The sequence below is a fragment of the Monodon monoceros genome, unplaced genomic scaffold (assembly GCF_005190385.1).
Source record: "Monodon monoceros isolate NGI ecotype Baffin Bay Population unplaced genomic scaffold, NGI_Narwhal_1 Super_Scaffold_12, whole genome shotgun sequence".
Lineage (NCBI taxonomy): Eukaryota > Metazoa > Chordata > Mammalia > Artiodactyla > Monodontidae > Monodon > Monodon monoceros.
This window is the reverse complement of record NW_021703768.1, coordinates 109289564-109313281: the sequence shown is the minus strand read 5'-3', so window position 1 is coordinate 109313281 and position 23718 is coordinate 109289564. Positions and strand designations below refer to the sequence as shown.

The following is a 23718-nucleotide window of genomic DNA, read 5'->3' as shown; positions in this document are numbered from 1 at the left end:
TGGAAACTTGATGATACTTTTTTCTTATGGTAGGCAATAGGATTCACCCAGAAAGCTCATCCTGGGTGCTATGTAGAGTGGTCTGGAGGCTTAGTTTTCTGGGTGGAGGATGGTACTATTCATTGAGAATGAAAAAAATGAAGCTTGAAAGAAATGATAGGTAGATTTTGAACATGTTGAAGTTGAGTTGTGTGTTAGATATACAAGCTAACATGTCAAGTCGCTAGCCAGATAGATATACAGTTCTCCAGCTCAGAGGAAATGTTTGTTTTATAAAATTAGAATTGTCTACATATTGGAATTAATTGAAGTTTTAGGTATGGTAAATTAAAAGTACTTTAGAGAAAGAGAAAAAGATTAGATTATAAAGTAACATCTAACAAGATTCTTGGTTTCCATTGGAGATTTAACTGAACTAAAAATGATGATGGACTTAAGTCATCTGATATTCTTTTATCCCTCAGACACACATAAAGTGAAAGATTGGGTAGGCATTTAATGTATTTCTGTCAGAATAAAATTTAAGAGAAAGAGGTAGATCCAAATTATAGTTGAACATGAAGATGGAACATTGATAAACTTGTGAATTCCAAACAGTATTGTCTTTAATATACAATAAACTTGTAATATACATAAAAGTTATCAGAAATAGAATTTTTTTTTTTAAGGTTTTTTTTTTTTTTTGCAGTGCGCGTGCCCCACACTGTTGTGGCCTCTCCCGTTGTGGAGAACAGGCTCCGGACGTGCAGGCTCAGCAGCCATGGCTCACGGGCCCAGCCGCTCCGCGGCATATGGGATCTTCCCAGACCGGGGCACGAACCCGTGTCCCCTGCATCGGCAGGCGGACTCTTAACCACTGCGCCACCAGGGAAGCCCTAGAAATAGAATTTTTTAATATGCACATGTAGTACAATATTTAAGTTAATCTTCATCAAATGTGGTGATCCAGTACACAAAAATGAGGAATGGGAAGTTACTGATATAAATTAATAAGATAGAGCTAATAAACATACATTTCTGAAGCCTATATCTTAAGCTAGTGATTATGTAAGATATGAACATGGTCTGTATGAAACCTTAGGCAATAGGCAAAATTTCCAAGGAGAGTTAATTTTTAATGATTTATGATATTAGAATATTTTTCATGTTTTGTATTTTGTACTGAATCCATATACATGTGAGTGTTTGTATTTATTTACTCATCTATTTACTTATTCATTTAAACAGTTCAGAAACTATTGCCAGATGTTGGTATATCCTGCTTTCTGGATCTGTGCTTATGAAAGACTCCATGGTTTTGCCTCCTTGCAGGTATGTTTACATTTGCTGTTTAGTGCATGTGGTAGGCAAAGTTAGATTACAACTAGTTATTTTATTTCTTATGTTAAACTATTTTTATGTAGATGTGTATTTTCTCTTAGTAGGTGATACATTTTAGAAATGTCCCTTTTGGTACTATTTGAAGTACTTGGCAGGAATCAACTGATATTTCATATTTCTTGGGGGTATAATCTGTAGTTTACACCATGGCATATTATACTGCTATTTGATCTTTAGTTGTATGTGAGATTTGATCTCATTTATCTGATGGTTTTGCATTCATTGCTGTTAGTTATAGGGAGGCAATATATCTTTATAGTTAAGAAATCGTTTTTTAGAGTAATGCGAACTAGGCTAGTATCCTGATTTTGTCACTTATTAGTTTTATGACTTTGGACAAATTATAGTTTTCTTGTATGTAAGAGGATAATAATAGAACCTATTTAAAGTGCCTTATGAGGTTATAGCAAGCTACTACTCAAAGTTCTCAATGGAACTCTGTAAAAGTTGACATTCTAGAGCCAGACTGCTTGAGTTCACATCTTTACTCTACTGTATAATACTTTTTGGACAAATTACTTAATCCCCTTGTGCCTCAGTTTCCTCATTTGTAAAATAGGGACAATAATAGGATGTATTTCATAGGCCAGCTTTGAGTAATAAATGAGTTTATATATATATATAGAGAGAGAGTTCTTAGAACAGTGCCTGGCTGTTACAAGTAATTGTTAATTATCATCATCAGAATTATTAGGTAAAAGAGGAGTGGTTGGAAAGATGATCAGATATAGTATTCTTAGAGAATTTGGTCTGTTAGTAATTCTTAAGATTTTGGGGCCTCAAATTATAATTTTGTGACATAAAAATGTAATTTTTTGGTGACTTTCCCAATAATGTTGAGAAGAGATTTTTAGGCTTTTAAGGTAAGACTTCTAATTGCAGCTAAATTAATTTAGTTGCAAAACTATTAAATTTAAGTATCAAGGTACATTCTACTTGACAGATGGTACGAGACATCTCAGTTTTGATGCCATTTTTAAAGCCATGTCTTTATTCTTGAAACTTTATATCATCAACTTTTAGTTAAATGAAATCTGTACTTCTTGATTAGTAGTATAAAGCATACTGTTGACTGTTTTTACAAATAAAATACATAATAGTTCTTGGTTATTTAAGCCTTTTGGGTATTGTTCCTTTCTACTATGTTTCTGAAAGTCACTTTAGTGATTTGTAATGAGTTAGCTACTTACACAGAATAAGCTGGGTTGATACTGACTACAGTTATATTTTAAGATTATTAGTATTGTTCTTTTGAATATTTTATCACCCTTTTCTGCTGTTAGGAATAGTCAAGGACTTTATGTAGCCATTAATCAGCCACAATAATTCACCATGAGTTTGTGATCAAGACAATGAAGTTTATCTTTTAAATAATTGATAGTATGAGTTTGTTTTGTTTTGTTTTTTCTTTTTTTGAGCTGTACCACTCAGCTTGTGGGATCTTAGTTCCCTGACTAGGGATTGAACCTGGGCCCACGGCAGTGAAAGCACCAAGTCCTTACAACTGGACTGCCAGGGAACTCCTGATAGTAGGAGATTTTAAAACAATAAAGTCATGGAATGCTTTAATGTAACCATCATGAACTTCAGAGCAAACATGATTGTAGAAGTCTATTTAATCGTTATTTAGAGACCAGCTCCTAGGTAGGAGATTTATATTTGTGTTTGAGAGATACTTGTATTAGGTTATTGTTAGGATTAAATGAGTCAATACAAATAAAATACGTAGAATAATGCTTAGCATATATTAAGCATCAAATAATTTTTGGCTTCTGTTCATTATAATAGTGTTGGGATATGATCATTATGGTAATCAACAGATATGAGCACTACCTAGTATAAGACAAGGAATAATAGTCGTTTTCTAGGTTATAAAAATAGAGCCTATTTCTCTAGATATTAAGGTATTTGTTACTCCCTTATCAGTGAGTAGACAGAAACCACACAGTAATTTGAACAGGGACAGTTTAAAGAATTATTGACTACTTTAAGAAGTTAGGTACTAAGAAGGATAAAGGAACTAAGGGACAGAGTACCCAAGGAAGGAACAAACTTGAAAGGGGAGCCCTCTCCCCAAAACTGAAATTCAGAACTTGTTGGTGAATATGTTACTTGTAGCCCAATAGCTAATGGAGAAGTTCACTTGGTTGCTCTGGACCAGAGCTGTCCACAGTTACTGAGTCAAGGCTGGCAGGAAGAGATCCTCTGACCAGGACCGGTAAGCAATAAAATCCTCCCTCACCCTCACCCGGCCCAGGGTGCAGATGGGCCCTGAGGCTGGAGATAGGACGTCCCTTTGCTTTACACACACATACCCCATAGAGCAAAGAATACTTTCCTACTGCGGTGTCCTGATACTAGCACCCTTTACTGACAGAGCTTTAACATTTCCAGCTGGCCAAAGGAGAATCTTGACTAAATCCAGATGCTTTATTACAAAGTAAATTTGAAACTGAGAGCAAATACATTTGAACTTGAGAGGCAATAAATGAATGGTACAGTCCACTCTCTTGGTTACTCAGTTTTCATTCTGAACACATTTGAGCTTCCATCCAACTCTGTTTCCACCTAACAAGATGTAGCTATCGTTCATATAAGTAAAGAAGTTCCTACTCTCTCCCCAAAATAAGGAGATGCACAGTCCCAACAGTCATTACTCGCTGTTGATTACATATTCCATCACAGTACTCTGAATATTCTATTAACTACAAACTACTTTGTAAAGTTCACCTCCAACAACTTATATATAAAATAAATATGGGGAAGAGAGGGAAGAAGAAAATGGTTAACGTTTACACAACTCCAGACATATACACAATATATAGTCCTTGTTTCTGTAACTGCTCACAAGCCCATAGTTGGTATCTCTCGCTTCCTTTTTTTCACCACCCATTCAGTACTTCCGGCCTCAGCCAGAATTTCAGCTGTTCTGTGTTCTTTACCTGATGATGGGCACGAAACTTTCATTTCTGAAGGATCCTTAATTATCCTGCCCACCCCACCCCCTGTCTTTTGGTTGCCGTTAGTTTTCCATTAACCTTTTTTTTTTTTTTTTTTTTTGGTATGCAAGCCTCTCACTGTTGTGGCTTCTCCCGTTGCGGAGCACAGGCTTCGGATGTGCAGGCTCTGCGGCCATGGCTTACGGGCCCAGCCGCTCCGCGGCATGTGGGATCTTCCCGGACCGGGGCATGAACCCACGTCCCCTGCATCGGCAGGCGGACTCTCAACCACCACGCCACCAGGGAAGCCCTTACATTAACCTTTAACAGCGGACTTGAAAGTACTACAAGGAGCCTAAATGAACCCCCTGGGCTTCAGATGTAGTTCTCCTGGCCCCCATTGTATGCAGCAACTCAGTTTCTCCTTGGTGATTGGAATCAATCACTCAGGCCAGTAGAATAACCCCTTTTCCTGCCTTTTGGTTCAGTGGCCAGGTGGAAGTCTCTAATTCAGTGGAACCGTTGCTGTGTTTCCATAGCTAGACATAATCTAAGACTAAGAATCAAAACCAGCAGAGCTCACAGTTTTAGGGAGGGGAAGTAAAAGTTCTGTGAATGAGTTATTAAGTATAACACTGAGAAGAGCCACTCCTGTTTCCACGCCTTGAATATCAGACCCATGTATTCTGGCTGTTGGGGGAGACAAACCATTGCTGTACTTCTGCTGCTGCAAAATGAGTACCTTGATTGAAAATGATGCTGTCTAGAGTGCCGAGGCAATAGATAGGCATTTTGTGAGCCTGTGGATAGTGGTGCTGACAGAAGCATTACGGGCAGGAAAGGCAGATCATTTCCAGAATATGTGCCTGTTCCAGTGAGGATGAATATAGTCCTTCTCCATGATAGAAAAGGTCCAGTGTAAATAATCTGCCACTAGGTGACTAAATAGTCCTCCTGAGGAATGCTTCCATATCAGAGACTCAGTATTGGTTTCTGCTGTTGGCAGATTAGGTACCCAGCAGTAGCATTGGCAGTTGAGCCGCTGCATATTTTCCATCTCTGTCACAATAGCCACTTCATTTGTGGGCCCATTGAACAAGCACTGACTGGGGAGAAAGAGTTTGATTGACATCCATAGAGCATGTTATTTTGTTTACCTGTACAGTGGATGCCCTTTGTGCATTCACAGGGGACACAGGTATCTTGAAAGTCTGTATCCATTTTGAAAGAGGTCCTTCCATATACCTCTTCCCAGACTTCCTTGTTACCAGTCTTCCAGTCCTTTTCCTTCCAAGTCTCTGACTATTCAACCAAACTGTTAGTAACTGCCCCCATGAATGTCTAGATATTGATCTAATAATTCTGGCCTCTCTCAATCCAGATAAAATGGACAACCAAATGTACTGCTTGAAGTTCTATTCCCTAGAAGGATTTTCCTTCACTACCTTCCTTCAGGGTCACCTTTGAGTAGGGCTGTCCACTTTGGGGTAGTACTAGCATGTTGTGCAGACTTATCTGTGAAATAGGCTCAAGTTTTTTCTTCTTCAGTCACCTGGTCATAAGGGACTCCCTGGGTGGGCATAGGCACAGATTGAGGTGGAGGAGGCAATGCAACAGGAATTGGTGTTGAAGGAGTCTGAGCCACCTGCTCATGCAACTTATTCTGGACCTGGGTAAACTTGATCTCTTATATACCATATTTATTTGATAATAGATTGCTACTGCTCATGCCCAAGCCTTATGGCTAGGAATGCAGTTCATGATAGGAAGTTCAGGCTGCATAGTCACCTGATGTCCCATGGTTAGGCATTCAGCCTCTACCAACGCCCAGTAGCAAGCCAGAAATTGTTTCTGGAAAGTAGAATGTTATTTGTAGAAGAGAGCATGGATATTTCAGAAATTCTAGAGACCTGTACTGTCATTCTCATATTAGTGCTTGTTGGACACTCCCTAGAATATCACTATTTGCCATGAACACTAAATAATCCATCATTGGATATGCTGGATCATAAGGCCCAAGTAGTAGAGTGGCTTCTACTGTGTCCTGAACTTGGCGGCAGCCTTATGGGCAACTCTGAAGATGGGTCAAAGTAGCACACTTTATGTGTTACCTCCAGAATCTGAGAAAACTAACCAAACATTGTGTCTCTTCTTTTGTGCTAGATGGTATGCGGTGCAGCAACTTGTATTTCACCTTGTAGGTGATATGTTGTCATGCCCCAAATTACGGAACTCCCAGAAATTTGACTGAGGGGGCAGGTCCTTGAATTTTTATAGCATTTATCACCTAAACTCTAGTTTGCATATATTTTAATGAAGCATCTAAAGTGCAGCCCCTTATCTTGTAATGAAGTTTTATATGTAATTTAAACCAATAAAATATATTTTACAGTTTACAGTAAACAAAGGAGAAAAGGAATAAATCAAATCTGAAATATCATTGTTTTTCTTTTGAAACGGATTTAGTTTTTTCTAGAATTGAGTCAGTTTTCTGTTTGTCACCATAAATTTTCAGTGTAGCTCAAGAAAACAAGGACTTCATTACTGTGATATTTATTTATTTATTTTTAAAATAAATTTATTTTTAAAATTTTTGGCTGCATCGGATCTTCGTTGCTGTGTGCGGGATTTCTCTAGTTGTGGTGCGTGGGCTTCTCATTGCGATGGCTTCTTTTGTTGCGGAGCATGGGCTCTAGGCGCCCGGGCTTCAGTAGTTGTGGCATGCAGGCTCAGTAGTTGTGGCTCACGGGCCATAGAGCGCAGGCTCAGTAGTTGTGGCGCATGGGCTTATTTGCTCCGCGTTATGTGGGATCTTCCCGGACCAGGGCTCGAACCCGTGTCCCCTGCATTGGCAGGCAGCTTCTTAACCACTGCGCCACCAGGGAAGTCCCATACTGTGATTTTTAAATAAAATTTAATGCGTGTATTCATTGAAACATTCATTTATGCAGCAAATAAGCATTGATGGTCATCTCCATGTAAGACACTGGCATTAAGAAAAAAAGACTGACTTAACTTGGTGGAATGGGATGACTGCTTTGTTTATTTTTTTATTTTTTTTGACTGCTTTGTTTAAAAAGGGCCCTTGTTGTGTGACACGAGAAGAAAACTTTATTGGGGAGGCAACTGTGGAAATGGATTCTACAAATAAGCAGGATTAGGTTGGCAAAGAAGGAGGGAACAGGTTCTTCAGTCAGAATATCTCAAGCACTGAGAGATAATTCATTTAGAAAATATTTATTGAGTACCTGCATGTGTCAGGCACTCTTCTAGTCATTGAGGTTGGGAAGGGTTAATCACCTTTCACCAGCACTGTAAATAGCATTGTCCTTTTTCTAAAGACGTAATTTTTAGAATAATATTTTTTTGACAAAGTAATGAACTTGTACTGTTCGAAAGTCAAAACAGTATAACAAGTTGTACTTTAAGAAGTATTTTTCCCACTTTTATTATTATCCACGCCATTCAACCCACCCGTGTAGAAAGCTAACCACTTTTATTAATGTCTTACATATCTTTCTAGATTTTTTAAATATATGTGAACAAAAACAAATGCATATTCTTATTTTTCCTATTTCTGACCCAAGTAGGAAGTTTATTCAGTAGTTTTAACTCCTTTATTGTGAAATAAATGGGGAAAAGTGCAGATAACCTAAATGTACATGTTAATAAATTAGTATAAATTGAACATTTGCCTAATCACTACCCTCAGATCAAGAAATTGAAATTTGTCAGCACCCTGGAAGGATCCTTGCTTGTCGTTTCTCAAATCACCTCTCTTGCTTTCCCCCCAAAGATCATCATTTTCCTAAATTTTAATCAATCTTGAATAGCTATAGAATTTTAGCCTGAGGATATGTACTGTAGTTTAGTTTTGGTTACTTTTGAATTTAACAGGAATATACTCTTCCATTCTTTTTATATGCCTTCTTTGGCCTAATGTTATGTTTATGAGATTCATCTGTGTTATGCATGTAGTTAGTTCATTCTCATAGAGTATTTCATTGTTTCCATAGTTGAGGGCTATTAAAAGTAAAGCAGCTGTGAACATTCTTGTACATTAGACGCACATGTTACATTTCTGTAGGTATACCTATCAGAAAATTGTTGGCTTATAGGATGTGCCTGTTTTCAGCTTTAATTGTTCATTGCAGGTTGTATTCCAAAGTGGATGTACCAATTTACACACCCAGGAGCAGTGCATGAGAATTCCTATTGTTCCACATCCTTAACAGCACTTAGTATTGTCATTTTTTATTTTTTTGACTGCTTAATTTCAGTTATTCTGTTGAGTGTGTTGTGTGTGTGCGTTTGTGTGTATCTCTTAGTTTTGCTTTGCATATTACTGCTTGTTGATGAGTGAGTACATTCTCATTTAACCTCTTTTGTAAAGTGCTTCTTCAAGTCTGTTCCTCATTTTTCTAATGCATTGTGTTTTTGTTATTGAGATGTGGAAATTCTTTGTGTATTCTGAATAAAAATTCTTGCTTGGTTATTTATATTACACATATCTTTTCCCTACTCTGTGCCTTGTATTATTTATTCTTTTAGTAATGTCTTTGGATGAGCACAAGTCCTTAACTCTAAATAGAGCAATTCAGTCTTTTCCTTTTTGTCTTCTTTGCTTAAAAGATATTTCTGTAGCTGAGATCATGAAGGTATTTTCCTTTTTTTACTTTCTAGAATTTTTCTCGCTTTTTTTTCACATTTAGACCTGTAGTCTACTTAGAATTGGTTTTTGAGTATGGCATAGTGTTGCATGATTTTCCATGTGGATTCCTGTATGTTCTTCTCCCACTCTCATTCAGTGTCACCTTTTTCAAAAATCAAATATCCACATGTTTGTGTGCCTATTTCTGGGCTCCTATTCCATTATGTTTTGTTTATCCTGCTTGAATACCACATTGTTGTAATTATCATAGCTTTATAATGTGTCTTGAAGTTTAATAGAGAAACTATTAGTGAGAAACTGCTTAACTGTGTTTCACAGTGGTTGTACCATTTTAGACTCCTACCAGCAATGGATAAGAGTTTTGTTCCTGTTTTTACGTAGTCATCAACATGTGGTGTCCCCAGTCTTCGTTTAGCTATTCTGGTCACTGTGAATTAGTTCTAATTTTCATTTTCCTGCTGAATAATGATATTGAGCACTTTTCCTTGTGCTTATTGGCCATTGCTTCCCCTATATTCTTTTATGAAGTATCTCTTTAAGTTTGTGTTTGTGTGTGTGCGCGTGCGTGCCTGTTTTAAGGTTGAGTTATTAGTCTTTATTATTGTAGAAATCTGGAACACATTCATGATGCAAGCTGACAGGTATTGCATGCATTTTTATCTCATTTGATTTGCATTTTCAGTTTCTTAAGTTAGTCCTATTTAACAACTTTATTAAGGTATAATTGACATAAACTAAACTGCACATATTTAAAGTTATAATTTGATAAGTTTGACATATGTATACACCCATAAAACTACCAATAAAGATAGTGAACATGTCCAACCCCATCAAAATTTCCTCAGGCCTCTTTGTAAACCTTGCTCATCCTTCCTTGCTCTGTCCCTTCATCCCTAGAGATCACTGAATCACTGATATTTTTTGGGGGGGGTGTCACTATAAATCAGTTTACATTTTTTTAGAATTTTATGTAAGGTGAAGCATATAATATGTACTCGTCTCTGGTTTCTTACACTCAATAAAATCATGTTGAGGTTTATCCATGTTATGCATATCAATATTTAACTTTTATTGCAGTATCCTTTTTTTTGGATATATCACTATTTGTTTAGCATTCAACTACTGGTGGACATTTAGGTTTTATCCTATTTTTAACTAGTGTTGCTATGAACATTTGTGTCCAAGTCTTTATATGGACATATGCTTCCATTTCTCTTGAGTAAATTTTTAGCAATGGAATAGCTGGGTTAGAAGTCTTCATGTAGACACATACTTTGATTTATTTTGAGTATATACCTAGGAATAGCTAGTGATGTTATTATAGTCTATAGTTAAACATCCAGCAGCACATGAGAGTTCCAGCTGTTCCGCATCATATCCTTACTAACACTTGGTAAGGTCAGTATTTTTAAGTTAACATATCGTAATTTGTATGTGGTGATATCTGATTGTGATTTAAATTTGCATTTTCCTAAAGACTAATGATGGTGGGCATCTTTTCATGTGCTTATTTGTCAATCATACATCTTTTGTGAAGTGTCCTTTTGAATCTTGCCCATTTGGGGAAGGGTGGCTTATGTGTGTGGGGGGTGGGGGCGTTGGCAGAGTTGTTTAATTTCTTATTTTTGAGTTTCAGAAGTTCTTTATATATGCTGTATACAAGTCTTTTTTTTTTTTTGGTACGTGGGCCTCTCACTGTTGTGACCTCTCCTGTTGCGGAGCACAGGCTCTGGACGCGCAGGCTCAGTGGCCATGGCTCACGGGCCCAGCCACTCCGCGGCATGTGGGATCTTCCCGGACCGGGGCACGAACCTGCGTCCCCTGCATCAGCAGGTGGACTCTCAACCACTGCACCACCAGGGAAGCCCTACAAGTCCTTTAACAGATGTGTAACTTGCAAATATTTTCTGCCAATCTGTGGATTGTGTTTTTCATCTGTTAATTGTTTTTCAAAGTGCTGAAGAACTTAATTTTGATGAAGTGTAGTTTATCAAGTTTTTTTTTTTCTTTAATGAACTGTGCTTTTGTTGTATGTAAGAAATCTTTTATTAACCCAAGGTCACTAAGAATTATCTTCTATAATTTCTTCTGCAAGTTTTATAGTTTTAGATTTTACTATAATCTGTTTAGGTCTGTGATCTACTTAGAGCTAGTTTTTTTACATGGTGTGATATATGGATCTAATTTCAGTTTTTTACCTATGCATATTCAATTAGTCCAGCAGTATTTGTTGACAAAGCTATCCTTTCTCTGAATTACCTTTGTATATTTGTTAAAAATTTTTTTGGGGTGTGAACTTTTTTTTTTTGAATTTTTGAGTTTACTTTTTTATACAGCAGGTTCTTATTAGTTACCCATTTTATACATATTAGTGTATATATGTCAATCCCAATCTCCCAGTTCATCCCACCACCAACACCACCCCACGCCAGTTTCCCCCATTGGTGTCCATACGTTTGTTCTCTACATCTGTGTCTCTATTTCTGCCCTGCAAACCGGTGATCTCAACTTTTTATTTTATATTTGTTTAAATTCAATTGATTTATTTTTCTACCTGGTGCCAGTACCACATTATCCTGACAACTGTAGCTTTATCATAAATGACAGAATAAGGTAGTATGGGTCCTCCAACTTCGCCAAGTTCTTTTGGTTACTATAGGTTTTTTATAATTCCATATGAATTTTGGAATCAGTTTGTTAATTAAAAAAAAAAAAAGCCTGGGATTTTGTTGGGGAATGCATTGAATCTTTAGACCAGTTTGGGGAATGTTGACATTTTAACAGTCAACTCTTGAACCATGAACAAGGTGCATCACTCTTATTAACTTAGGTCTTCTTAAATTTCTCACGGCAATGTTTTGTAGTATTCAGTGTTCAGGTGTTGCATATGTTGATCTTATATTTTGTATCCTTACTAAATTCATATATGAGTTCCAGTAGCTGTTTTATAGGTTTTTAGGATTTTCTAAATAAGTGATTTTGTCATCTGTGAATAGACAGTTTTGCTTCTTTCTGTTCCTAATGTGAATGCCTGCCCCCTCTCCCACACCTGTTTTCCTGCCTTGTTGCACTGGGAAGAAACTACAGTACAATGTTGAAGAGACATAGTAAAAGTAGACATCTTTTACTTGTTCTCAGTCCAAAAGGGGAGTTGGTGATGGAAAGGTGGAAACATTGAGTTTTTCACCAAGTATAATCATAACTAAATTTTTTGTAGATGTCCTTTATCTAGTTGCCTGTTTGTAATCTCTGCTTTCCTGCACCCTCATCATTAGGCAACCACTGCTCTGCTTTCTGGCATATAGATCAGTTTACTATTTTATATAATTCCTACTATTTTATATAATTGGAATAATATGTTGTATAGTTTTTTATAGCTAAGATTTTTCACTTAGCATGATGTTTTGGGGATTCCTTCATGTTGCTGTGTATATCAGTAGCTCATTTTGTGAATTTGCTCAGTATATTCCATTGTGTGGATATACCACAAGGTATTTATCCATTCATCTATCGAAAGACATGAAGTTTGTTTCCATTTTTTGGCTGTTACAAATAAAGCACCTGTGAACATTTATGTACAAATCTTTGTACGAAAAGGTGCTTTTTTTTTCCTTAAGTAAATACCTAGGAGTACAGTGGCTGAGTTGTATCGTAGATATGTTTAACTTTTTAAAAAAACAGCCAAAATGTTTTGTTGAGTGGTGTTATCATTTACATTCCCACTACCAGTTTTTGAGAATTCCATTTGCTCAGCATCCTCTTCAGCACTTGAAATGATGGTCAGTCTTTTAATTTTAGCTATTCTGGTGTGTATGTAATGAGATCTCATTTTGGTATAAATTTTCATTTCCATGATAACTAATCATATTTAGCATTTTTGCATGTAGTTATTGACCATTCATGTATCTTTTGTGGAAAGTTGACTCAATTCCTTTGAGGTGGTCTTTTTATTTTTGAGTTATATTAGTTATTTATATATCATACATAAAAGCTCTTTGTGAGTTATGTGTATTGCAGATATTTTTCCCAGATTGTGTCTTGCCTTTTTATTTTTCAGTGGTAACTTCTTTAAGTGTGATAACGTCCAAAGGATGATTTTTTCCTTTTATTTGAAGTACTTATGTGTTTTAACTAATCTTTGCCTACTCCAAGTTTGTAAATATTCTCTTTTGTATATTCGTAGTTTTCTTTTTTTTTTAATAAGAGTTTTATTTATATATTTATTTTTGGTTGTGTTGGGTCTTTGTTGCTGAGTGTGGGCTTTCTCTAGTTGCATCAAGTGGGGGCTACTCTTCGTTGTGGTGCACGGGCTTCTCATTGCGGTGGCTTCTCTTGTTGCAGAGCATGGGCTCTAGGTGCGTGGGCTTCAGTAGTTGCAGCATGCAGGCTCAGTAGTCGTGGCTCATGGGCTCTAGAGCACAGGCTCAGTAGTTGTGGTGCGCGGGCTTAGTTCCTCCACGGCATGTGGGATCTTCCCGGACCAGGGATCGAACCCGTCCGCATCCCCTGCATTGGCAGGCGGATTCTTAACCGCTGCATCACGAGGGAAGTCCCAGACAGTTTTCTTAAAATAGCTTTACTGGTGTGTAATTTACATAGCATAAAATTCACCCATCGTGGGCTTCCCTGGTGGCGCAGTGGTTGAGAGTCCGACTGCCGATGCAGTGCCCCGGTCCGGGAGGATCCCACATGCCGCAGAGCGGCTGGGCCCGTGAGCCATGGCCGCTGAGCCTGCACGTGCGGAGCCTGTGCTCTGCAACAGGAGAGACCACAGCAGTGAGAGGCCTGCGTATTGCAAAAAAAAAAAAAAAAAATTCACCCATCATAAGTTTACAGTTTAATACTTTATAATTAATGTATACATTGGTGCACCACAGTTTTAGAAGACTTCCATTACTTGAAAAAGTTCCTCATGCTCTTTTGCAGTTAATCTGATACACTGTCTCAATATCTACCTCCTGCAAATATTTAAAAGTGGTATTTTGTTTTGACTTTTTTCACTTAGCATAATGTTTTTGAGGTTCATCCCTGTTTTAGCCCATAACAGCTGTAGCTTTTCCTTTTTTTAAATTGTTAAATTGTATTTTATTCTATAAAGTTTCACATTTTGTCTAGCCATTCATGAGATGAAAATTTTGAAAGTTTTTATTGTTTTATTTTAGGGGCTTTTATGGATAATGCTGCTATAAAGATTCACATACAAGGCTTTACATGGGCTGTGTATTTTTGTTTCTTTTGTAGATATCCGGGGGTGGAACTTCTGTGTTGTATAAATATATATTTAAGTTTTGAGGAAAGGGGCAAATTGCTTAAAAGATGACTGTTATTTTACATACTGACCAGGAACATATCATGGATCTAGTTTTTCTACATCCTCTCCATCACTTGATATTGACAGTCTTTTGATTATTACAATTCTAGTATGTGTTTAACAGTATCTCAGTGATTTAAACTTGCGTTTCAGTAGTGACTAGTATTGTTGAGGATATTTTCATGTGCTTATTAAGCATTCCTATACCTCTGTTGAATTGTCCAAAGTGTTTCTCCATTTTTCATTTATATTGCCTGTCTTATCAAGTTGTAGGAATTTATATGCTTTGGATACAAGTTTTTTATGAGATGTATGATTTTTAATTGTGTTTTTTTTTGTCTTATCAAGTTTTAAGAACTTAGATGTTTTGGATACAAGTTCTTTATCAGATATATGATTTGTGTGTATTTTCTTTTTTCTGTGGCTTGTCTTTTCCTTTTCTTCATAGTATCTTTTGAAGCACAAATATTTTGCATTTTGATGAAATTCAATTAATTGTTTTTTTCTTCAGGGGATTGAGGTTTTGGTGTCATATCTAAGAAATCTTTGTTTAACCTAATCTCACAATTATTTTCTCTTATGATTCTTTTCTAGAAGGTTTTCAGTTTCAGCTGTTATATTTTGGCCTGTGTCTATTATAACTTCACTTTTGGTTTTGTTTTTGTTTCTGTTTCTTTTTGTTTTTGCTTAAGGATAGCCAGTTGACCCAGTGCCATTTGATGAAAAGGCATTGAATTGCCTCGGTACCTTTGTTTAAAATCAGTAGACCGTATATATGTTTGTTTATTCTGAACTAATATTTACTCTGTTCCATTTAACTATTTTTCTATCTTGGTACCAATCTGCTGTCTTAATTATTGTGGCTTGTTGTAAGTTGTCAAATCAGTATTGTAGGTCTCACAACTTTGATCATTTTTAGAATGGTTTTGATTATTTTAGGTCCTTTGTTTTTCCATATAGATACAAGGATCTGCTTGTTGATTTATAAATCCTGATGGGTTTTTCATAAGAAATGATTTATTGTTTATTTCAAAATAGGCTGTGTTTTTTACAGCAATTTTAGGTTTACAGCGTGGAACAGAAGGTATGGAGATTTTTCATATACTCTCTGCCCCTACTCATGCATAGCCTACACCATTATGAACTTCTCTCACCGAAGTGGTACATTTGTTATGGTTGATGAACCTGCATTGCCACATCATTATCACCCAAAGTACATAGTTTATGATAGGGTTCACTCTTGGTATTGTACATTCTGTGTGTTTGGACAAATATATTTCCACCATTATATTGGGTTGGCCAAAAGTTTAATTCATTTTTTTCTCATAAGATGGCTCTAGTAGCACTTAGTTGTCTTAAACTTCATTTGAAGCAATTTTGTTAGATTGTATGTGACAGCTGTCATATCAGCGTGCATTTTTTAAAAACTTATCAAAATTGGTGAATTCTTGTGCAGCCATTTTAATATTGAAGATGGAAGAAAAAAGCAACATTTTTTGTCATATTATGCATTATTATTTCAAGAAAGGTAAAAACACAACTGAAACACACAAAAAGATTTGTGCAGTGTTTGGAGGAGGTGCTGTGACTGATCGAACATGTCAAAAGTGGTTTGTGAAGTTTGATGCTGGAGATTCCTTGCTGGATGATGCTCCACGGTCAGGTAGACCAGTTGAAGTTGATAGTGATCAAATCGAGACATTGAGAACAGTCAACATTATACCTCGCAGGAGATAGCCAACATATTCAAAATATCCAAATCAAGTGTTGAAAATCATTTGCACCAGCTTAGTTATGTTAATCGCTTTGATGTTTGGGTTCCACATAAGTTAAGCAAAAAAAACCTTCTTGACCATATTTCTGCATGTGATTCTCTACTTAAACGTAATGAAAACGTTCCATTTTTAAAACAAATTGTGATGGGAGATGAAAAGTGGATACTGTACAGTAACGTGGAACAGAAGAGATCGTGAGGCAAGCGAAGTGAACCACCACCAACCACACCAAAGGCCGGTCTTCCAAAGAAGGTGATGTTGTATATATGGTGGGATTGGAAAGGAGTCCTCTATTACGAGCTCCTTCCGGAAAACCAAACGATTAATTCCAACTAGTACTGCTCCCAGTTAGACCAATTGAAAGCAGCACTTGATGAAAAGTGTCCAGAATTAGTCAACAGAAAGCGCATTATCTTCCATCAGGATACCACAAGACAAGACCGCATGTTGTTTTTTATGACCAGGCAAGAACTGTTAGAGCTTGGCGGGGAAGTTCTCATTCATCTGCCGCATTCACCAGACATGACACCTTCTGATTTCCATTTATTTCGGTCTTTACAAAATTCTCTTAATGGAAAATATTTCCATTTTCTGTAAGACTGTAAAAGGCACCTGGAACAGTTCTTTGCTCAAAAAGATAAAAAGTTTTGGGAAGATGGAATTATGAAGTTGCCTGAAAAATGTCAGAAGGTAGTGGAACAAAACAGTGAATACGTTGTTCAATAAAGTTTTTGGCGAGAATGAAAAATGTGTCTTTTATTTTTACTTAAAAGCCGAAGGCACTTTTTGACCAACCCAATAGTATCGTACAGAGTAGTTTCCTAGCCGTAAAATTCCTCTGAGTTCTACCTGTTAATTCCTCCCTTCCGCCAACCCCTGGCAACCACTGCCTTTTATTGTATTCATAGTTTTGCATTTTCCACAGTGTCATATAGTTGAAATCATACCCGTATGTAGTGTTTTCAGATTCGGTTCTTTCACTTAGAAATATACATATAAGTTTCCTCCATGTCTTTTCATAGCTTAACAGCTCATTTCTTTCAGCACTGAATAATAGTCTGTCATCAGAATGTACCATAGTTTATTTATCCATTCACATGCTGAAGGATATCTTGGTTGCTTCCAAGTTTTTGCAGTTATGAATAAAGTTGCTGAAACATACAGGTGCAAGTGTTTCTGTGGACATAAATTTTCAACTCCTTTGGTAAATACCCAGGGAACATACTTACTGTCATGTGGTAAACATATTTTTAGTTGTGTAAGAAATTGCCAAGCTGTCTTCCAGAGTGGCTGTACCATTTTGCATTGTTAGCAGCAGTGAATGAGAGTTCTTGTTGATCCACATCCTAGGCAGCATTTGGTGTTGTCAGTGTTCTGGATTTTGGCCATTCTCATAAGGCGTAGTGGTATCTTGTTGCTTTAATTTGCACTTCCCTAATGACATATGATAAGGAACATTATTTCATGTGCTTACTTGTCATCTGTATATCTTCTTTGGTGGAGTGTCTGTTAAGGTCTTTGGCCCATTTTTTAATTATGTTGTTTGTTTTCTTATTGTTGTTTTAAGAGTTATTTGTATGTTTTAGATAACAGTCCTTTATAGTAAGTCCCCTACATATGAATGAGTTCTGGTCCAAGAGTGCATTCGTAAGTCCAATTTGTTCTTAAGTCCAACAAAGTTAGCCTAGGTACCCAACTAACACAGTCAGCTATATAGTACTGTACTGTAGTAGGTTTATAATACTTTTCACACAAATAATACACAAAAAATAAAGAAAACATTTTTAATTTTACAGTACAGTACCTTGAAAAGTACAACGGTACAGTACCAGCTACATCACCGCTGCTTTTATGCCTACTTCCGGACATCCTGGGCTTGAAATAAAGATACTGTACTACTGTACTTTATACAGTACTATACAGTAAAGTACACAAAAGCACAACCACTTGTAGAGGATGCACGCACATGACAGTGTATGCCAGGCATGTAAACTAACTTATGTGATTGGACATGCAAACCCATGTTCCCATCTTTGAAATTTCACAACTTGAAGGTTTGTATGTAGAGGACTTACTGTAAAATGAAAAATGTAAAATATTACTAAGTGAAATTAAAGAAGATATAAATATATGTAGAAACAATCCATGTTCATACACTGGAAGATGAAATATTATTAAGTGCAAGTCTCCCCAAATTAATCTGTAGATTCAAAATATTCCTGGACTTCCAGTTTCCACTAGGCCATGTAAGAATCTTGGAAACTGCCACTCTGTCCTAATAACAAGTAAAAAGTTGAACTGAAAAATCAGTAACCTTTCTTAGATCCATAAGGGAAGTGAGGTAACAAGGGCAATCTGCTGTCCCCAAATTAGAATGACAGACAAATACAGAAAATCAAAATTTAAAGCAGCAATCTCTGAGGGAGCTAGTGCCAGGGTAGGGAAAATTGAACTGTAATTGTTTTTTGTTTTCATGGTATGCGGGCCTCTCACTGTTGTGACCTCTCCCGTTGCGGAGCACAGGCTCCGGACGCGCAGGCTCAGCGACCATGGCTTACGGGCCCAGCCGCTCCGCGGCATGTGGGATCTTCCCGGACCGGGGCACGAACCCGTGTCCCCTGCGTCGGCAGGCGGACTCTCAACCACTGCGCCACCAGGGAAGCCCCAATTGAACTGTAATTGATGAACTGCTGGAAGCTCAGTATGGACTACTCTGAGAGTTAAAAAATCCAGGGAGACACAGTCATTGAAGGGATCTCCACACTTTGAGTTTTACCTCACGGATCTCTGCCAGGTTCTCATGCTGAATAACAGAGAAAAAGCCCATGTGCTCCTGGCAGGGGGAAGGAAAAAGGAACCATTTTGAAATATGCCAGAGCATTCTTCTTAAGAATGTCTGCTGTTAGGAGAAACTATCCCACCAGAGCCTAACAGACCTGCAGAAAAGGAATACCCAACTCATGTTGGCTCTAGCTTTTTGCACGGAGAAAGGGAAGTAACTCAGCGCTAGCCCACTCTAGCAATCCTGTCCCACCTAAAAGAAGGAAAAAAACTGAGAAATGTGTGAAGTTCACAATCCACAGGCAAAGGCTCACTAAAGGAATGAGACCTAATCATAGAACTGTAAAGTGCTTCCCCTTCCCTCGCACCTTACTGGCATATGACTAAAGGCCTAATTACAGCAATTCTTTTTATCCAGTACATCATGTCTGACTAGCAAGAAAAAATTACAAGGACTTCTGAAGGGCAAAAGACACAGTTGAAAGAGACAGAGGAAACATAAGGACCAGATTGAGATACGGTAGAAATGAATAAAAAGAATTGCACACTGTAACCAAGTGGTATTTAACTCAGGTGTACAAGGCTGGTTCAACAATCAAAAATCAATTAATCCATCACATCAATGGACTAAAGAAAAATCACATAATCATATCAACAGTTATGGCTGAGATTTGAAAACTCTACTCTCAGTAAGTGATAGAACTGCTAGACTGAAAAATTAATAAAGATAAAACTTAAATATTATTAACTACTTTGATCTGATACGTAATTTTTTTTAGACTTAAGAGATCATTCTCCAATATAGAGCATATTCTAGGCCATAAAACAAGTCTCAGTAAATTAAAAAGGATTGAAATCATACAGAGTTTGTCCTCTGAGTATGTTGGAGTCGAATTATAAATATCAACAGAATGTGGAAATTGAAACAGTGCCTTTGTAAATGACCCACAGGTCAGGGAAGAGTTGACAACAGAAATTAGAAAATATTTTGAAATGAATGAAGATGAACATGCATCGTAATTGATGGAATTCAACTGAAGGACCTTAGAGGGAAATTTATAGCACTTTTATGAGAAATGTATGGTCTCAATTCAATCATAAGTTTACAGCTTAACAATAAGAATAACAAAGTAAACTCAATGAACAGAAGTAAAGTTTGAGTGGAGATCAGTGAAATAAAAAACAGAAAAACAGTAGAGAAATCAATGAAATGAAAAGCTAGTTCTTTGAAAAGATCAACAAAATTGTTAAACCTTGAGTTAGACTGATCTTTTAAAAAAGAAGACACAGATTTTTAAAATCAGGCATTGAAAGGGGATATTACCATCCTACAGAAATTAAAAGTATTGTTAGGGGATTTTATGAGCCAGCGTATACCAACAAATTGGGCAAATCTTAAAAAGATTACTGTAAATGCACTCAAAAAGAATTAGAAACTTTGAATATACTTATAAAAAGTAAATAAATTAATAATTATATATATTCCCACAAAGAAACGCCTAGGCCCAGATGGCTTTACTGCTTGTGTTCTCAAATATTTAATGAAGAAATAGGGGAAGAAGGAACATTTTCAATCTCTTTTATGAGTATAGTATTGTCCTGATGATGTAGTATCATAAGAAAACTGCAAATTGTTATTTCTCCTGAATATACATGCAGAAATCATTAACAAAATAACACCAAATCAAATCCAGGAATGTATTAAAAGTATTAGACATTGTGACCAAATTGGGTTTATCCTAGGAGAGCAAGGAATTTTAACATCCGTAAAACAATTAATGCAGTATTCTCCATTAGTAAAGAAAATAGACAAAAACTACATGATCTTTTCAGTAAACAGAAACAAACCCAAAACAGATAAAACCCAAAACCCGTTCATGGTAAAATTTTTAACATATTAGATATGTGGAAGGAAGCTTCCTAACCCTTGTCTAGGACATGTACAAAAAGTCTGTTGTGATGAGAATTTTATAATTTCCGTTGTTTCATTTATATTCTCCGATCCATTTCTAATTTTTGTTTATGGTGTTAAGATCTTTTTTTCTGTATTGATATCTGGTTGTTTCATCACCATTTGTAGAAAATAATATCTTTTCCCGCATTGAATTCCCTTGGCACTTTTGTCAAAAAATCAGTTGAACTTGTATATATGGGTCTGATTTTGTTTTCTCTCCTGTTTTATTGATCTATAAGTTAATCTGATGCCATACTATCTTGAGTATTCTAGCTTTATAAAAGTATATCTTGAAATATAAAATATTCCACCTTTGTTCTTGTTTTCCAGAATTGGTTTAGCTATTTTAGATCTTTTACATTTTTACATAAATAGAATCATTGTGTCAGTTTCTCTAAGGTAACTTGTTGATTATATTGAATTTGTAGAACGTTTCAATCCATAAACAGGATATATCTTATTTTATTTGGGACATCTTTAATTTTCTTGGCAATGTTTTATAGTGTTTTAGTTGACAGTTTTGTACAGGTCTTGTTCATGTTTTGGTAAATTTATCTCAAGTTTTCTGTGTTTTTATTCTGCCTTTAATGAAATTAAAAGATATTTCAGATTTTTCATTGCTAACATACAGTAAAAGGGTTGACTTTTGGATATTAAGCTTGTATCCTTCAACCTTGGTAAATTCACTTCTTTCTTTCCTTTTAATACTTTATTTTGTTTTATTTTGGCCACGCCATGCTGCTTGCAGGATCTTAGTTCCCTGTCCAGGGATCAACCCAGGCCACAGCAGTGAAAGCACCAAGTCCTAACCACTGGACTGCCAGGGAATTCCCTAAAAACAGAATGTATAGAATTTACTTAATATACAATCATGTCATCTCCATTGCAGCTTTTCTCATGCCTTTCTTGTGTAAATTATTGTACCAGGAACTCAAATAGTTGATGAAGGAGTGTGTTGCTTTTTTAAAAAAAATATATATTTGGCTGCTTCGGGTCTTAGTTGCGGCACACGGGTTTCTCTAGTTGAGGTGCGAGGGCTCAGTAGTTGTGGCGTGCAGGCTCTAGTTGTGGTGCACAAGGGAGTGTTTCTTTATATCAGTACTCTAGCTGATAAATTCAGTAGGAATACGGTATTTGTTTTTCTCTTTCTGACTTCACTCTGTATGACAGGCTCTAGGTCCATCCATCTCACTGCAAATAGCCCAATTTCATTTCTTTTTATGGCTGAGTAATATTCCATTGTATATATGTGCCACATCATCTTTTTTTTTTTCTATTTTTTTGGCGGCACGCGGGCCTCCCACTGCCGCGGCCTCTCCCGTTGCGGAGCACAGGCTCCAGACGCGCAGGCCCAGTGGCCACGGCCCACGGGCCCAGCCGCTCCACGGCACGCGGGACCCTCCCGGACTGGGGCACGAACCCGCGTCCCCTGCATCGGCAGGCGGACTTGCAACCACTGCACCACCAGGGAAGCCCTGCCACATCATCTTTATCCATTCATCTGTTGATGGACACTTAGGTTGCTTCCATGTCCTGGCTATTGTAAATAGTGCTGCAGTGAACATTGTGGTACATGACTCTTTTTGAATTATGGTTTTCTCTAGGTATATGCCCAGTAGTGGGATTGCTGGGTCATATGGTAGTTCTATTTTTAGTTTTTTAAGGAACCTCTATACTGTATGCTAACACATATATATATGGAATCAAAACAAAAAAATGTTTCTGAAGAACCTAGAGGCAGGACAGGAATAAAGACACAGACATAGAGAATGGACTTGAGGACATGGGGAGGGGGAAGGGTAAACTGGGACGAAGTGAGAGAGTGGCATGGACATATATACACTACCAAATGTATAATAGATAGCTAGTGGGAAGCAGCTGCATAGCACAGGGAGAGCAGCTCCGTGCTTTGGCCACTTAAGAGAGGTGGGATAGGGAGGGTGGGAGGGGGACGCAAGAGGGAGGAGATATGGGGATGTATGTATATGTATAGCTGATTCACTTTGTTGTACAGCAGAAACTAACACACCATTGTAAAGCAATTATACTCCAATAAAGATGTTAAAAAAAATTCAGTAGGAACAATTAGAATTATAAAATGCCTTTTTCAGTAGCCCCTAATAATACTTTAGGTCTAGGCACTGATCAAAAATGGATGCTAAAACTAATAGATGGAAAATTGAGAGGAAACTTTATAATGGACATATCAAGTTGACACTATCTGAAACCACTCACGATTATTTATTTATTTATTTGTTTTTGACTGCGTTGGGTTTTCGTCGTTGTGCGCGGGCTTTCTCTAGTTGTGGCCAGTGGGGGCTACTCTTCGTTGTGGTGCGCGGGCTTCTCATTGTGGTGGCTTCTCTTGTTATGGAGCATGGACTCTAGGTGTGCGGGCTTCAGTAGTTGTGGTGCGCGGGCACAGTAGATGTGGCTTATGGGCTCTAGAGTGCAGGCTCAGTAGTTGTAGCGCACGGGCCTAGTTGCTCCGCGGCATGTGGGATTTTCCTGTGTCCCCTGCATTGACAGGTGGATTCTTAAGCATTGAGCCATCAGGGAAGCCCAACGATTTTTAACACTACTAAAAAATGGGAATACCAGACATTGTGTCTACATATGTGATGTGGTAGAACATTCCATTAGGTCTTTTTTTTTTTTTTTTAAGCTTCTGTTTCTCTGTTGTATTCATGTTTATCTCTAGTTTCTTAAACATTTGGAGCATACTTAGAAATAGTTGTTTCGGTGTTCTTGTCTGTTGATTCCCTCACTGCTGACAGCTCTGGTTCTGTTTTTATTGATTGGTTTTTCTTTGGCTGTGGATTATATATTCCTATTTGCATGCCCGTTTTTTGTTTTGCTTTACTGGATGTCGGACTTTGCAACTTTTATGTTGCTGGGTTCCAGAT

At 37.1% G+C, this 23718-nt stretch overlaps 1 protein-coding gene across 4 annotated transcripts in view; it reads left to right on the top strand.

Annotated features, from left to right (window-relative positions):
• RAPGEF6 (Rap guanine nucleotide exchange factor 6) overlaps positions 1-23718 on the top strand; it is a 221043-nt gene that overhangs the window by 31629 nt on the left and 165696 nt on the right. For 3 of the 4 annotated variants that reach the window (XM_029219185.1, XM_029219187.1, XM_029219189.1), the window contains one exon: positions 1228-1311. The exons of the other annotated variant lie outside the window; for it this stretch is intronic. In XM_029219185.1, the coding sequence (XP_029075018.1) occupies positions 1228-1311 (84 nt within the window). The remainder of the gene's footprint in view (positions 1-1227; positions 1312-23718) is intronic. 4 annotated transcript variants of the gene reach the window in all.